The sequence below is a fragment of the Nicotiana attenuata genome, unplaced genomic scaffold, assembly GCF_001879085.1.
Source record: "Nicotiana attenuata strain UT unplaced genomic scaffold, NIATTr2, whole genome shotgun sequence".
Classification (NCBI taxonomy): Eukaryota; Viridiplantae; Streptophyta; class Magnoliopsida; order Solanales; family Solanaceae; genus Nicotiana; species Nicotiana attenuata.
The window spans coordinates 1-13,367 of NW_017671992.1; the positions used below are offsets into that span (position 1 = coordinate 1).

The following is a 13,367-nucleotide window of genomic DNA, read 5'->3' on the forward strand; positions in this document are numbered from 1 at the left end:
TCGTGATGAAGACAATGTTCAGTAACAAGGATAGAACTTTACACGTTCTTTAATGATTACCTAAGTTTGATGTGGTATTTATCAAATAGTGTCAATCTAAAGGATTACACGTTTAGGAATCACCTATGTAAGTGTGAAGTGGAAGCCGCTTCAATGAGAATTCTGTAAGGCCAATTCTCTACGCACTTATGAAACCAGGCGGTGTTCATGGCTGAAACGAACACAACAATGAGAACCAAAAGACGGTTAAGGGTTGGTTGTGTGACATATGGTTGTCTAGGTATACACTAAAGTTCGACGGTTCAAAGATATCAAATCTACCGATTGACCGAGTATATCCGACATATGTTTACTACGGAAAGTTCAAAGGGAAAGCTACTTATCCAGATGCGATTAATCCTTACTTGCAAATCACACAGCTTTCATCTATGATCATTCTTGTTACAGCCATTCCCATTCATGTGGGGGATTGTTGGACTTTAAAGGCATTGAGCTTCAAAGATATTAAGCATTGGGCTTTAAAGTATAAGAGTGTGAATTGGAAATGGTGGGAAATAAAATGGAGGGAAATGAAAATTTGAATGAAGTGAGCTTTTGACTTGCACTTTGTCCCTCATTGGTGAGGGACAACTACATTTGTGTGCTTATATATAGAATCACTTCTTAAAGCTCTTAAAAGGAGTTGAAGAGAATGATCCCTCGCGCCGTCGTCGCTCGCTCGCTCGGCTCGGCTTCGGCTTCGGCTTCGGCTTCAGATTCGGATTTGTCAAATGATCGATCGATAAGAGTACCCTGCTGCAGATTCAGAGGGCCACTCTGGCCGCGGTCCTGGCGTAACTTCTGAAAGGCACCTTTCCAGACAACATCACACCTCTCCAATATTGCCTATAAATCTGAGGCATAGCTCGTTTTTTACACTCCAAAAACATTACAGAACTTCTTCTTCTGNTTAAATGCCAGATCACTGCTGAAGATTCAGAAGGATAGTCTGGCCGCGGTCCTGGCGTAACCGCAGTAGGACCGCGCCAGAACCCTGCTGCAGATTCAGAGGGCCTCCCTGGCCGCGGTCCTGGCGTAACCGCGGTAGGACCGCGACAGGCCGCGTAAACTTCTAAAAAGGCACCTTTTCCAGAACAAACATCACTCCTCTTCCAATAATTGCCTATAAATTTTGAGGCATGGCTTCGTTTTTAACACATCAAAAACATTACAGAACTTCCTTCTTTCTGAAAATACTGCATTCTAATTCGCAGTCTCTCTCTCTCAAATTCGTAAGTGTGATTTTGCTCCGTTCTTTAAGTTCGTTGGTATCCTGCAGTTTGTATTGCCACTGTTGCAGGAAGGTTTATTCCGTTTTATCCTGGGAGGATTTAATCCATTACCTTGGCAACGTGTGAGGGGGTTAAAATTCCTTAAGGACACACAAGCAAATTGTGGACTCGGAATATTTCTTATTCTTTACTGTTTTTCCAGTTTCTTTTATTCTTCTAACAGTTTTATGATTTTGTGTTTTAACACAGTAGCGCGCAACAGTAACATGATTAGTAAGGATCGTACAATCAACCCCAACTTGTTCGGGTCTGAAGTTTAACTGTTGTTGTAGTATTTTTTTCTACATAAAGAACATATGAAAAAGTATATCTCTTGCTCTGCTTTCCCTAATCAACTTCCAAATTGGAGTAACGCCCCTTTTTTCTGAAATTTATCATTTAACTCTAGACTTTGCTCGTTTTGCCCTCAATTTTTTTGAAATATATGACTAGTTTTCACAATGTTCTATAGACATAGCAAAAATAATACTGTGTCAAGAATAGTATAGTACAAGAAGGAAAAGTTTCAATTTGCATGTTACTGTACAATACAAGGAGAATCAAATAGTACTATTTATCAAAGGGAACGTACTATATCATGTGATCACTTATTCTAAATCCAAAGACTCTAATATAAATTAGTGGCTAAACAATAAAAAGAAAAACTACTTAATACAAAGAACAAATAGCACATATCTACAAAATTTTCCGGAAAAAAAAACTTCTCCTTTTTCTCTTAACACAAGAAATTAACATGGCGATGAACAATATCAGTCAATTTTCTGGTTCTGATGGTGCAATAGTATTACATAAACCTCGTATACCTCCTTTCTTAACGAAGACATATGAAATGGTGGATGATCCGAATACGAATTCTATTATTAGCTGGAGTTTAACTGGTACCAGTTTTATTATTTGGGATCATATTAGACTATGTTCCCAACTTCTACCTCAATATTTCAAGCATGAAAATCTATCTAGCTTTATTTACCAACTCAATAACTATGTAAGTTACCTTGTTTATTTTGTTACATTTTTCAATATAACAGTGAATCTTATTTTAAATGTTTATTGTATATTATGATCAACAGGGGTTCAAGAAGATTGGACTGCAAAAATTTGAGTATGAACATTATTGGTTTCAACCAGGGAAAAAATACTTGTTATCTAACATAAAGCGACGAAATCAAAATCAGAAAATTCAAGAACATTGTTATCAAGAAAATTACTATAATGGGGTAGAGACAGAGTTGAGGAGCCAGAGAGATTTCAACGTTACATTGATGTCAGAAATCGAGAAGATGAAGGAGAAACAAGACGATTTGGCTAATGGAATCGCGTCGTTGAGGGAATACTTAGAAAAATCTGATGCTAAATTTAGGAAACTTCTCTGTTTCTTGGCAAAAGGAATTAAGCAAGTTGTAATGCAGCAGGCAATGAAGAAAGATGAGCAAACAAAGAAACGTAAAGTAGAGGATATAGCAGAAATTTGCAAAAACTTAGTGGAGAAGAAGATGGATGCTTTGGTAGCTATTAAACAAGTACATGAAATCATGCAGAAGATTGAGATTGAGAAGAAAAGTGGATGATTTCTAGTGTTCTTTTGTGTTGGTAATTGTTTTTTTTACAGTACGATTATGTTTAGCTATTATGTTTGAAGTTTATTTGTTCTTTTTTGTTTTTCCTTTAGTTGATTAGTTTAGGGTTTAGTTAAACTTGCTATAGTTTGATGTACATAATTATTGAAACTTTTATATATGATCAACTCTATAGATATATGTGTGTGTGTGTTTGTGTTAAAGTTAAATATTACTCTAATTTCAAAATTTTGTACTTCTTTTCCAATATGTAGCAACAGGTTTTGATTCATCTTTCTGGTTGTGTTTGATAACAAAAACGGAAAAGGGCCAAAAATTATCCCTAACGTGTTAAAAATGGCTCACAAATATCTTTCGTTAACCTTTTGGTCTAAAAATACTGCTAACTTTTTGTTTTGGGTTCAAACATACCCCTAAAATTAACGGAGGATATTTGTGAGCCATTTGTAGGAGGCATTTTTGGCCCTTTTCCGTAACAAAAAAGATTATCTTTTGAAAGCAGAAGGGTAATGTACTAAATTAGGATCAAAAGCACTACGATGTATTGTTTGTTGTTAAGGCTTTCTTTTCATCTTTTCTTGAGCAGAGGGTCTATCGGAAACAGCCTTTCTACCTTTAAGGTAGAGCAAGGTCTGCGTACACACTACCCTTCTCGAACTCCACTTATAAAATTATACTAAGTTTGTTGTTGTTATTGTAAGCACTACAATCGAATTTGTAGCCCATATCATGATATTTTCTAACCATAAAAGAACAGCTTTTTCCTCAATATCGATTCTTCTTTTTCAATTCATTTGATAATTGAATAATCAAGAAATGAAAATTTCCATGATCTATTTAAGTAACAGGGCATAACGATAAACTGTATTAAACAATACATATAATCCTCAATATATTTTGCAAATCAAAAAGGCCATTAAAAGAAAATTCAGAAACACAAAACTAACTAGAGCCAAAGAAACAAAATAACTCAATTATTCAACAGTGCAAATACATCAAAACACCATGAATAACATGCAGAGTAAAAGGGCAGCCTGGTGTGCACAAAGCATCCCGTACTCACGTAGAAACAAATTTACCGTTGCTCCAAGGCTCCCTTCAAACATGCAGAGTACAATAACCAAAAAAACTAAAGAACCAACATAACATTAGACCTAAAATATCCATAGACTCTAATGTAGAGATCATTATTTCATTAATCCCCACATCCAAAAAAATTCCTTTTGCCTATTGTACATTAAATAAATTGATATTACTATAATAATCTAATTAACAGTATCATCAATTTCAGGACCTTCAAAAGCCCAAGGAGCATCATTAATAATCTCTTTCTCTTCTTCTTCAGTAAGATCATTAGTAATCTTTAACATCTCACGAACTGCTCTAACACTCTTGTTCTTCAATCTATCAGCTGCAGATTGACAACATAATTCCATCAACTCGTGAATGTTCAAATAATTTGCTGCCATTATTACGTCGAAAAGCTCTTCCCATCCCATGTTTACGAATTTCTCGTCGAATTCCTTGAGATCTTCTTCCTCACCTGTAGAGGTAGCAATATCAACCCATTTATTTGTAACTTGTCCGAGCTTAAACAAAAGACGAGACTTTATTAAACAAGCAAGAAAGACTCTTTCCATTTTATTAGTCAAACGCCAACAAGCAAGAAAATGGATGCGCTAAGAAGCAATGACTTTTGTAGCTGGTACGGTCTTGCTTCTTGTCTTATCTTACTTAGTAAAGCAACCTCGCACACCTTTTCTCGCTTTCCGAAAATAGAATATATGGAAGTTGGTAAAGACTCAGTACCCTTGTTTCAGTTAGAATGAGTCTGCCGATATCATATGGACATTGGCTTCTGCCATTGGCGGATCTACATGGAACTATATGGGTGCTTAAGCACCCATTGTCTTTGACTATGATTAGCAGATTTATATAGCAATTATCAAATTTTTAAGATAAGTATCGGGTGAGCACCCATCAGTAAATTCTTTTTTTCTTTTCTTTTAGAATTTTTATCGACGAGCACCCATGACTTTGAAATCCTGGATCCGCCATTAGTTCTGCCACCAGTGAACTATTAAACGGAATTGGTTATGACTCATTTATTGATTTAACCCGACAGGTTCAACTCGAAATGACCATCGAAATTTGGGAGAAATTCAAAAATAGCCAGATTTACAAGTGGTATTTGAAAAATAGCCACAGTTTCAAAAGTAATCAAAATTTAGCCACTTTTCATGTAAAGATAAATCTGAACGAAAACACTGTTCAAAATCCGAAAAATATTCCAGCATAACATACTGAAGTTTCAGTATAATATACTGGACTTCCAGCATAATATACTGGTCCAGCATAATATGCTGGAAGTTCATACACAGGTGCACCAATCTCCAGTATATTATGCTGGAACTTTACGTGTGCCGCAAAATAGTGGCTATTTTTCAATGACTTTGCAAACACTGGCTATTTTTCAATTACCAGTCCGAAAACTGACTAGCTCGTGCTATTTTCACTCAAAATATCAAGTCAAATGGGCCAAAATAATATAACCTGACGGGTCAAAATCCAACCAAACCCAAACATTAAGGATCAAATTTTGAGATTACAAATTATACCAATTAGGAAAAAAATTTGATACTTGTGTCAATTTGGAGACTGAGAATTGTGTTAATTTGAAAGAATTATATCAAGAACCTAAAAGGAAAAAAATTGAGTCATGTCGGGCACCTTAAGTTATGACCAATTATTGTTCCATTTTGACCCAAATAAACTTTGTACGAGTTGGATTATAACTCATCTGTTACGCTCAAATTGACTCAACTCACTCATTTACCAACTTTACTCACCTGTTTCCGCCTCCTTTCCTTTGTCCTTGTCCTTGTCCTCGTCCACGTCCTCGTCCTCGTCTTCGTCCCTAGTAATATGCTTGTTGAGATACTCAATGACTTTGCTTAGGGTAATGCTATCAATATTTGGAAGTGGAATAACACTAGTAGCGCATCCATCTTCAATCATGTTCTTGATCATTTCAGATTGATTTACTGCAGCTTCTTCAACTTCAAATTCCTTATCATCATTTGATTTTAAAGTCACCATTTTCTTGCCTTCGGTTGCCATAATTAAATTAGAGCTTTTCTATATTTTTCAGACAAAAAAAGAAGAGAGAAATATGAATGAAATGCAGTGAAGTGTTATGGGATTTATTATTGGTATATATGTAGGTTACAAAGTCCCGTAAGTAATGGATCATGTTGATCAGAAATTGACAAAAAAACGTAACGAATTCCGAAAGACCAATTCATATTTGGTTTGAAATTGGGTGTCATTTTTTTTAGTTCTTTTACGGACAAGATAGATCGTGAATTAAGGGACAAAGACCTTAATTTTGTTTTTGTGGTTTTCATTTTCTTTTTTAATTTTGTCATTAGAGAGAGGAGGATTTCACTTTAGATAAGTGCTACTTATTTAAACTCCCACTCTTTATAGAGTAGGAATAATTATGCATACAATAATAGTAAATGAGTGATTGAAAATTTTGTCCTTATCTCTATTTTAGAGGATATCTCTCGTAAATAATATTTTTAGACGTTTCCCTCTGTAATCTGTATAATAGGTGAATTCCTTTTTAGCTCATCGTTTTATTCGTTGAGTGCATTTAAAGTTGAATTGTTACTATATATATATAGAAATATGTCATTCTTTTTGGGACTGACTAAAGGGAAAAAAAATATGTCATATAACTTAAGGAGGATGGAGTAATTTTGTACAACTTAACCCTAAAGTTGATTTTTCTGGTCAACGCGACCAATTACTAGAGTAATTATTGTACGGGGTAAAACTGGTTTGTAACAGATGGTTGAATGACAGCATGACACGTGGAACCGAAAGCAAAAAAAAGGCAAGTCAAGCAATAACCAATACAGGACACAACAAATATAATCGACATCGAGTAAATTCCGAAGCGAGCACATTTAACGGGAGGAAATTAAGGGTTTTCCATCGAATAGCATTCAATGAGGGAATATTCTCTAACATTAAATGAGCGACCGTTGCAGAGAATATTTGCATTCATGGCAATGTCGTTACATATGACTGTTTTATTATCATTTAAGAGGAGTTTGATCCTAGGATCTTGTTTCTCTAGGTAAAGCTATAAATAGCAGGCTCAGCAGCTATTGAAACAGACGCAATTTTCTGCAAACATAAGCGATATTTTACTTCTGCTCTCAATTAAACAATTTTATTTGCATTTTATCATTACTTTCACTTTTGTCCTCGGAGGCATTGCACCCGGAGCCAGACTTGTCATCTTCTCCAATTTCAATTGCTGAATCTCAGTTTAATCTTATTTTTTTAATCATTTTTCGGATCAAATCAGTTCGTTTGTCTATAAACCACGTAACAAATTTAACTGTACCATTTTACGGGTAAACAATTATACCTATGATTCTTGAAACACAAACTCGTAGAAGTATTTTGATAATCATGAATAACAACAACTATTAACATGATAGATCTTAAATACTCTTGCCTTATGTTTTGATGATCTAACAAACTTACTATTGAGAACCAGATAGGGAACCTGACCTACTTGAATTGCTGTAAGCTTTAACGAATTCCGACTAAAAGTGAACTGCTACAGCTTCAGGAGCTGGGAACCAACACAAGGACCTGATGCTCTTGTGGTTTCCTCATAGCAGTACAAAGTCATTGGGACACAGCTGGAAATGAAGTGACTGACGGCACTATTTCTGCCCCACCGCACTGCACTGTCCGCCCACTCATTTTCTAACCAAACAAAGTACTCACATCACTTTAAGTGATGTGATCAAGATGTACCCACAAGGAGCTTTATACAAAACATGACTGGAAGGCTTCTATTTCTCATTCAAGTCTCTCGCAAAAAACAGAAAAATCAATCCTCACAAGCTTGAAGAACAAGGTTGAACACTACTACGGACCAGTTCCTAAAAAGATAGATTGTTGTTGTCCTAGTTGAGTTGTAACCTTGTAATTGTACTTACTGTATCTCCTAAACTGCTTACCTAGAAGCATTTTGATTAGGAATCCTCTTGTAAATTCGTAAACTCCTTGAGTTTATGTTGTGACTAAATTTAGTCATAAGGAAATGTCTTTGTAATCGTAGAGTTACAAAGTGGCTTGTGGTGATAGCATCACAAGTTAGAAAAAGCCTTTGTAACTAGGATAGTCACAAAGTGGCTTGTGGTAAAGGTACCACAAGTTAGTTGAGTAAATCCTTTGCAATAGGAAGTATTGTAAAGTGGCTTGTAATAGGTAGATTACAAGTTAGCGAAGTTAAAAGCCTACAGGTGTAGGTCGTGGTTTTTTGATCCCCTTGTGTGGGATTTTTCCACGTAAAAATCCTCTGCCTCATTTACATACTGTTTTATTAAGTACTCTCAGTAGAACCTTATAGAGGAACAGGTACTCTACGATTTGGTGGACCCATACAAACTAACAATTGGTATCAGAGCAGGTTCCTCCTATCAGGCTAACACCTAGGAAGGATCCTCATGGAGGCTTTTGAAGAAAGTCAATCCATATACGACCCACCCAAGTTTTGATGGTAAATACTATTGGTGGTGGAAAGCTAGAATGCATGATTTCATCATGGCTGAGGATTGTGAGCTTTGGGATGTCATCTGTGATGTTCCGTTTGTTCCAATCAAGGTACTAAATGAATTTCCATTTTCAATAAAAAAAAACCAGCAAAGAATACACTGAAGCAGACAAGAAAGCAGTGGAAAAGAATTTTCGTGCCAAGAAAATTCTGGTATATGGTTTGGGACCTAAAGAGTACGACAGAATCTCTACATGCGACACTGCAAAGGAAATATGGGAGGCTCTGCAAATAGATTATGAGGGAACTACACAAGTAAAACAAGATAAATCTAATACCGATGATAGTTCCACAATGGCAGTTGAAGGCGGGGAGATTGGATATGACTCAACGCTTGCTTTGATGGCTCAATCAGATAATGATGAAGACAATGGCAACGAAGAGGTAAGCTTCGGGGATATTCAGAAAAATCTGAAATCCTATTCTCCAAAAAAAACTCATGTGTTTAGTTGATATTTTAATTACTGCCTTTTGTAGTCTTGCGGAGGATAGGGATTCCTTGATCTTAGAACTAGAAGAATCTGAACGCACTAGTGAAGACTTAGTGGCTGCAGTTACTGATCATAAGAAAACCACTGAAACCCTTAGAAAAGAAAAGAACAATTTGTTGGCAGAAATTACAGACCAAAGGGAAACAATAGTAAAACCATCTACTAAGTTTGAACCTGAAAGTTCTGTAGGAGGAAAGGAGATAGCAAGTGAGGAATACCTTAGGCTTGAAGATGAGGTGAAAGCTTTGAGACGTAGGATGAGTGCTGAAATTGAGAAAAACGAGCTCCTCCAAGAAAATCTAGAAAAAGTAATGAATGATCTTGAAAGGTCTCTAAAGTGGACCTGATCCTCCGAAGCTACCACTGCCTTACTTACAAATGATAGTAAAAAAGGGCAGGGAGCAGGGTTTCAAAGGGAGAAAACTTCTCACAACCCTCACAGTAAGAGCGTCATTGTATCTGATAATTGGCCTCGTACCCAATGTGGGAACAATAGGCGCTTCAAGGAAGGTGTCCAGGCCAAGAATCAATCAGTTCAGAAAGACAAAGTGGCTGCTGAAACCGTGACCACAAAAGAGGAACCAGGTTCCACTCACAAAAAATGCACATTACCTGCATGGACCAAGAGAGCTCTTCTTCATCCTCTTGCTTACTATAAGGGACCCAAACTTGTTTGGATTCCTAAAATTAACTCCTAAATCTCTTGTGCAGGGAACAGTGAAAGGAAGCGATCAACAATGGTTCATGGATAGTGGATGTTCAAAACACATGACTGGGAACACCACAGACTTTCTTTCACTAAAAGCCTTGCAAGGAGGGAGTGTATCCTTTGTTAATGGCAAAAAAGGGTATATTCTTGGAGTTGGAAAAGTTGGGAAGTCGCTCACTCACTCTATTGAGAATGTGTACTATGTCAATGGGCTTAAGTACAGTCTCCTAAGTGTTTCTCAAATTTGTGATAAAGAAAATAAGGTGGAATTCTTGTCCAAAATATGTACAGTCACTGACCTTGTGACCTGTGAAATAGTACTGGTGGCCAAAAGATACAAGAACATCTATGTTATTGATTTCGAATCTTTACAGAATGGTGATCTGAGATGTCTGAAGGCTGTTGACGATGATGCTGAACTTTGGCACAGAAGATTGGGTCATGCAAGCTTTTCTCTTCTGAACAAACTAATTCAGAAGGACCTGGTCCATGGTCTGCCTGTGTCACAATTCAAAACTCAAAAGGTCTGTGATGCCTGTGCTAGAGGAAAACATGTGAAGTCCTCCTTTAAGTCAAAAAGAGATGTGATCACCTCAAAGCCGCTCGAGCTCCTGCATATGGATCTGTGTGGACCTATGAAGGTGCAAAGCAGAGGAGGAAAGAGATACATTTTTGTGATTGTGGACGACTATTCCAGATTCACATGGACTCTGTTTCTCAGATCAAAAGATGAAACAATTGAGGTATTTGTGGCCTGTGTGAAGAAAATCCAGGTAAAGATGGAGTCTAGAGTTGTTTGCATCAGATCAGATCATGGAACAGAATTTGACAATGTCAAATTTGATGAATTCTGCAATGAAAATGGAATCACTCACAACTTCTCAGCTCCCAGAACTCCCCAGCAAAAGGGAGTAGTAGAAAGGAAGAACAGAACTCTGGAAGAAATGGCAAGAACAATGCTGATTGACAGTGGACTTGCAAAAAATTTCTGGGCTGAAGCTGTCAACACTGCCTGCTATTTAGTGAACAGGTGTATGATCAGATCACTTCTGAATAAGACCCCTTATGAATTGTTGAATGGAAGAAAACCCAAGTTGACTCATCTAAGAACATTTGGATGCTAATGCTATGTCCTCAACAATGGAAAGGATCAACTTGGTAAATTCGATGCCAAGAGTGACGAAGGAAAATTTCTTGGGTACTCTTCTCAAAGCAAGGCTTAAAAGATATATAACAAGCGGACTCAATGTGTTGGGGAGAGTGTCCATGTTATCTTTGATGAATCTTATCCATCATATGAGAAGAGTGCTGAGGAAGATCAAGATGGAGAACCCTTACTTGTTCCTGGTGAAGTCATTAACATGACAAACGGAAAGACAGATATGATGAGTCAAGTAAAGGAGCAAAATGAAGACAATGCTGCCTCATCATCAACAGAACCAAGCACCTCAATCACGACCACAGAAGCTGAAGAAAGCGTGGATGATGCAGTTCAGGGAACTCCACTAGCACCTGAAAGAAGGATAGAGGAAAATCAGCCAAACATACTTCCCTCCTCTCAGAGTGAGCCTCAGGCGTCTAACTGGAGACACCAAAGCTCTCACCATATAGACAACACATCACTCATCTAGACTCTGGAGTACAAACCAGGTCAAGAGCCAGAAATTCACTTGCCTTCTCAGCGTTTCTCTCCCAAATAGAACCCAAAAACATCAAGGAAGCTTTGAAAGATGCAGACTGGATTACAGCCATGCAAGAAGAGCTGCACCAGTTTGAGAGAAACAGCGTGTGGCACCTGGTAGCCAGACCCCCAGATAAAACCATTATAGGAACCAGGTGGGTGTTCAGAAACAAGCTCGATGAACATGGAATTACCACAAGAAACAAGGCAAGGCTAGTTGTCCAAGGCTACAATCAGGAGGAAGGGATTGACTATGATGAAACGTATGCTCCAGTGGCTCGGATGGAAGCTATCAGAATTTTAATCGCTTTTGCATCTCATATGGAATTCACCTTGTTCCAAATGGACGTCAAAAGTGCATTTTTGAATGGAATCCTTAAGGAAGAAGTCTATGTGAAGCAACCCCCAGGGTTTGAATGTCATGAGCACCCTGAATATGTGTTCAAGCTTGACAAAGCTCTGTACGGGCTAAAGCAGGCACCTCGAGCTTGGTATGAAAGATTGTCGAAATTTCTCTTAGAAAATGGTTTTAAGAGAGGGAAAATTGACAATACTCTTTTCTTAAAGAAACGAGGAAGGAACCTGCTCATTGTTCAGGTTTATGTTGATGATATCATTTTTGGGCAACAGCTGACTTGCTGTGTGAAGAGTTTGCAAAACTTATGGGAAGTGAATTTGAAATGAGCATGATGGGAGAATTAAACTTCTTCTTGGGTCTTCAAGTAAAACAGTCCCCAAAGGGTACTTCCATTTGTCAGCAAAAATACATCAGGGAACTTTTGAAGAGGTTTGACATGGAAGCATCGAAGGTGATAGACACTCCCATTGCAACTGCCACTCAACTGGACATGGATGAAGTTGGAACTCCTGTGAATCAAACAATGTATAGAGCATCATTGGATCTCTCCTCTATCTCACTGCCAGTCGACCTGATATTGTTTTCAGCGTGGGGCTGTGTGCAAGGTTTCAATCAAATCCCAAGGAATCTCACTTGAAGGCTGCTAAAAGAATACTGAGATATCTCAAAGGAACGCAGGACCTGGTGCTGTATTATCCATCAGGTGACAGATTTAATATAATTGGGTATGCTGATGCAGACTATGCAGGTTATCTTGTGGACAGAAAAAGCACTTCTGGAATGGCTCACTTCTTAGGCTCATGTCTTATCTCTTGGGGTACAAGGAGGCAAAATTCAGTGGCTCTTTCAACAGCTGAAGCTGAATATGTAGCTGCAGCATCCTGCTGTGCTCAGCTTCTATGGATCAAGCAACAACTGGAGGATTTTGGAGTTCTCACTGAGAGTGTGCCTCTCCTATGTGACAACACCAGTGCACTCAACATGGCAAAGAATCCAGTTCAACATAAAAGGACCAAACATATTGATGTGAGGCATCATTTTCTTAGAGATATTGTGGAGAAAGGGTTGATATGCATGAAGTTCTGCAGCACAGAAGATCAAATTGCAGACATTTTCACCAAGGCACTAAGTAGGGAACAGTTTGAAAGAAACAGAGTAAAGTTGGGACTGTTGAAGCCAAATTAAGAACCTGTTTCCTCTTAGCTGGCTAGCATTCTTAAGAAATAATTAGTTCAAAGTGTTTTCTGGCCCTGTCTAACTCACTTCAATACCGTTGCAGGTAGACATGCATGATGAGCATAGAAGCAGTAGATGCAGTACATGACTGATAAAAGAGGATTAATTCTTTCCAAAAAAGGGCTTGAAGAAAATGTTTTTCAAGAACCAGGTTCTTGTACTAAAGGTTAGTAGTTCTGTGCATCCTTTAATACACGTCTTAAAAGGTACAAAATACAACTGCCATATCATCAACTATCAGATCCGGCTGTCACGTCCCTTCAATTTAAAACGTTCCATCTCCCTCTGAAACATCACAATTCTCCACGCCCAACCGCCGTTTCAGAATCGGTGCCTATTC

At 37.7% G+C, this 13,367-nt stretch overlaps 2 protein-coding genes across 2 annotated transcripts; one reads left to right on the plus strand and one right to left on the minus strand.

Moving 5' to 3' along the window:
- Positions 1-2,064: 2,064 nt before the first annotated feature.
- Positions 2,065-2,899, plus strand: LOC109211218 (heat stress transcription factor A-7a-like). The gene is made up of 2 exons (XM_019374723.1): positions 2,065-2,209; positions 2,460-2,899. Exons 1-2 carry the CDS (start codon positions 2,065-2,067, stop codon positions 2,897-2,899), a joined length of 585 nt encoding a protein of 194 aa, XP_019230268.1.
- A 952-nt stretch (positions 2,900-3,851) lies between these two features.
- On the minus strand, positions 3,852-6,090 carry LOC109211221 (SKP1-like protein 11). Its single transcript, XM_019374725.1, has 2 exons — positions 5,758-6,090; positions 3,852-4,451 (listed from the first exon to the last, which is right to left on the minus strand). The coding sequence occupies exons 1-2, from the start codon at positions 6,026-6,028 to the stop codon at positions 4,174-4,176; spliced, it is 549 nt and encodes a 182-aa protein (XP_019230270.1). The 5' UTR covers positions 6,029-6,090; the 3' UTR covers positions 3,852-4,173.
- Positions 6,091-13,367: the final 7,277 nt, after the last annotated feature.

Coding starts and splice junctions, on each gene's coding strand:
- LOC109211218 (XM_019374723.1), top strand. CDS start 2,065: ATGGCGATGAACAATATCAGTCAATTTTCTGGTTCTGATGGTGCAATA. Junction 2,210..2,459: donor TATTAGCTGGAGTTTAACTG/GTACCAGTTTTA, acceptor GGTTTCAACCAG/GGAAAAAATACTTGTTATCT.
- LOC109211221 (XM_019374725.1), bottom strand. CDS start 6,028: ATGGCAACCGAAGGCAAGAAAATGGTGACTTTAAAATCAAATGATGAT. Junction 4,452..5,757: donor AGGAAAGGAGGCGGAAACAG/GTGAGTAAAGTT, acceptor CTACCTCTACAG/GTGAGGAAGAAGATCTCAAG.